This window comes from Pediculus humanus, genomic scaffold (assembly GCF_000006295.1).
Source record: "Pediculus humanus corporis 1103172107423 genomic scaffold, whole genome shotgun sequence".
NCBI classification, from domain to species: Eukaryota; Metazoa; Arthropoda; class Insecta; order Psocodea; family Pediculidae; genus Pediculus; species Pediculus humanus.
Window position 1 is genome coordinate 149,768 of NW_002987047.1, and position 2,849 is coordinate 152,616.

Below are 2,849 nucleotides of genomic sequence, written 5' to 3' on the forward strand. Positions count from 1 at the left end.
TTTTCTGCTTTGTTTGGCAGTTACCGAAAAAAAAAAAAATTAGATTGATCGATAAATCGATACCCTAAGTAAACATAAAAATCGTTTTCGTCTATTTCCACGCTCGAATTTTTTTTATTATTATTTTTTTCGCTTTAACGCAAGCATACTACCTAACATTTAAAATTGAAAATCTTATTAATCACGTGACCAGTAATAATAATAATAAATTGCTTATAAGATTTCAAAACTTTAATAAATTTATATAAATATGCGTAAGAGGTACTCGTAAATATTGTTTTTTTTTTTTTTTTTTTTTTTTTTTACTGCTACTCATGGTCACGATCGGTAATTATTTGTAGAAAACTAATAATAATAATAATAAAGATTGTGTAACGTTTAAAAGGTATTTCACAGGGGTCAGGTATTGTTGCTGGCGATGGACGGACACGAACAACGCGAACAACGTTTCTTTCGGTACAATACAATATATGTGCAATAAAAGCCAATCAATGATTGGCCAAATGACTCAGCCATTTTAATTCGGTGGCAAAGAAATCGCAATCAATTATTATTATTATTATTATTATTATTATTATTATTATTATTATTATTATTATTATTATTATTATTATTATTATTATTATTATTATTTTAATTCAACGCGAGATTCCATGCTTGCACTTTTAGGAGTTGTATTTACAAAATTCTACCCGATTCCTTACGAATAAATGTTTCGATATTAATTTGTTTTTAGATTTTCCTAGAATATTTTCCAGTCTTATCCGAATTTTCCAGTCTTCTCCAGAATTCTCTAGTTTTCTCCAGGATATTTTTAGACTTCTCTAGGCTTATCCAGACTATTCTAGTTCTCCAGTTTTCTCCAGATTTCTCCAGTATTCTCCAGAATTTTTTTCCAGACTTTTCCAGTCTTATCCAGACAAACGTCCCTAATCTTCTACACAGCCTTTCTAAACTTTTTTTCTAAACTTTTCCAATTTTATTTTCAATCTTTTCCAGAACTTCTCGGGACTTGTTATTATTATTATTATAATTCTCATCATCATTATTATTATTTTTATATCCATGGAACGAATTCTATTTATAATAGATTTTAAACTCACTCACCGCCGATCGTTTGTCCAAACCGTTACCAATATACCTCGGGGTATAAAAAGACCTTAAATCTATTTTCAACAGGGAAACCCCTCCCCTCACCAAAAAAAAAAAAAAAACAGAAATTTCACTATAATGAATTCGGTTATAAAAATCGATAAAAATAAATCGAACGTCGATCTATTAGTAATAGTCAGTCTAATAATGCCATTATTATTATTATTATATTATTGTTAATAAATGAAACAACTTATGGTAAACGCGAACGGATTAATAAATTGTAATTCACGCTGCGAAATTGTTTTTTATTATTATTATCATCATCCAAACGCAAAAATTTTATTTAAAAAAAATTTTATCTTTTATTCGCGCCCTTTCCCACCCCCGCTCCCTCTCCCCGGTTTTTCTTCCTTCTCTTTCGTCTTCTTTTTCTTCTTTACCTTGCAAATTTATTATTATCATCATCATCATCATCATCATCATCATCATCATCATCATCATTATTATTATTATTATTATTATTATTTTTATTATTTCTTTTGTATTTTCTATTTACACGATTTAATTAATTTAAAAAATTTGTAAAACATTAAAAAAAACAGAAACATAATTATTATTATTATTATAAAAATTAGATACGGTTCAAAAAATTAATACTATTCGGTGAATAATATTTTTTTGTAAACGGATAATCAAAAAAAAAAAAATGGCGGAAAAATCAACAAGTGTATGTAATTAAATGAACCGCCACACACGCACATGTGCACTAGGTAGACCTAATTAAGAAAAAGAAAAAAAAAATAATTACTAGAAATCAAAACCGATTCGACGTCGACCATTTTTAATACTCTCGTTAAAAAAATAAAAAAAAAATACAACAACAAACAAACGAACAAACACAACAAAAAAAAATGAACAATTGATTCGAGTTCGAAATGAGAAAATTAAACATTGATATTAATAACAACCAACAATCAAAAAAGTTGTTGTTTTTAGTTTTCGACGTGCACGTCAATGAAATCCCACCGAGAGAGAAAAGAAAAAAAAAAATGAACAAAAAAAACTTTTCGTTTGAATATTTCGATTTAAAATTTAAATTATCCAAAAGAACGTATCTGATTCCCTCCGAAACGCGCACGTGCCCACACCACTGCCCACACACCATTTTCACCAAATTTTCCGCTTTTCCTTACGTACATTTAAAGGAAAAAAAAATTTTTACAAAATGAAACAAACAAGCTCCGTAATTCCGTTTCCGAACATTTTTCCGTTTCGTGATTTAATTACGTCACAGCACAAAAAATTAATAAATTAATTAATCAATCAATCAATAATTTATTGTACGTCAAAATTAATAAATCCATCTAAAATATCCAATTTATTAATTATTCGAAAACAAATTAATTAATTATTATTAATGCTTAAAATTTATTTATTTATTTATTTATTATACTCCTACAATTTTTATTAATAGAATCCCGTTTTTTTTTTTTTAATTAAATAAGTTTAATAAGTATTTTATTTAATTTAACGTAAAATAAATGAAAATTTCAAAATAAATAATAATAATAATAATAATAATAATAATAATAATAATAATAATAAAAGTCGAAGGATAAATAAATTATTTATTGTTTGTCCAACGATCCGTGAATATGAAATAATTTGGTGTAATTCATCAATTATTTCGCAAGGGCATGAAAAATTTAAATAAAACAAACAAACAAACAAACAAACAAACAAAAAATTTTTAT

The 2,849-nt window shown here is 26.1% G+C and overlaps 1 protein-coding gene across 1 annotated transcript; it reads right to left on the minus strand.

Annotated features, from left to right (window-relative positions):
• Window positions 1–732: 732 nt before the first annotated feature.
• Phum_PHUM069600 (uncharacterized protein) lies at window positions 733–1,934 on the minus strand (the record flags this gene model as incomplete). Its single annotated transcript, XM_002423532.1, has 4 exons — window positions 733–963; window positions 1,142–1,192; window positions 1,855–1,871; window positions 1,904–1,934. 4 exons carry the CDS (start codon window positions 1,932–1,934, stop codon window positions 733–735), a joined length of 330 nt encoding a protein of 109 aa, XP_002423577.1.
• Between the last annotated feature and the right edge of the window lie 915 nt (window positions 1,935–2,849).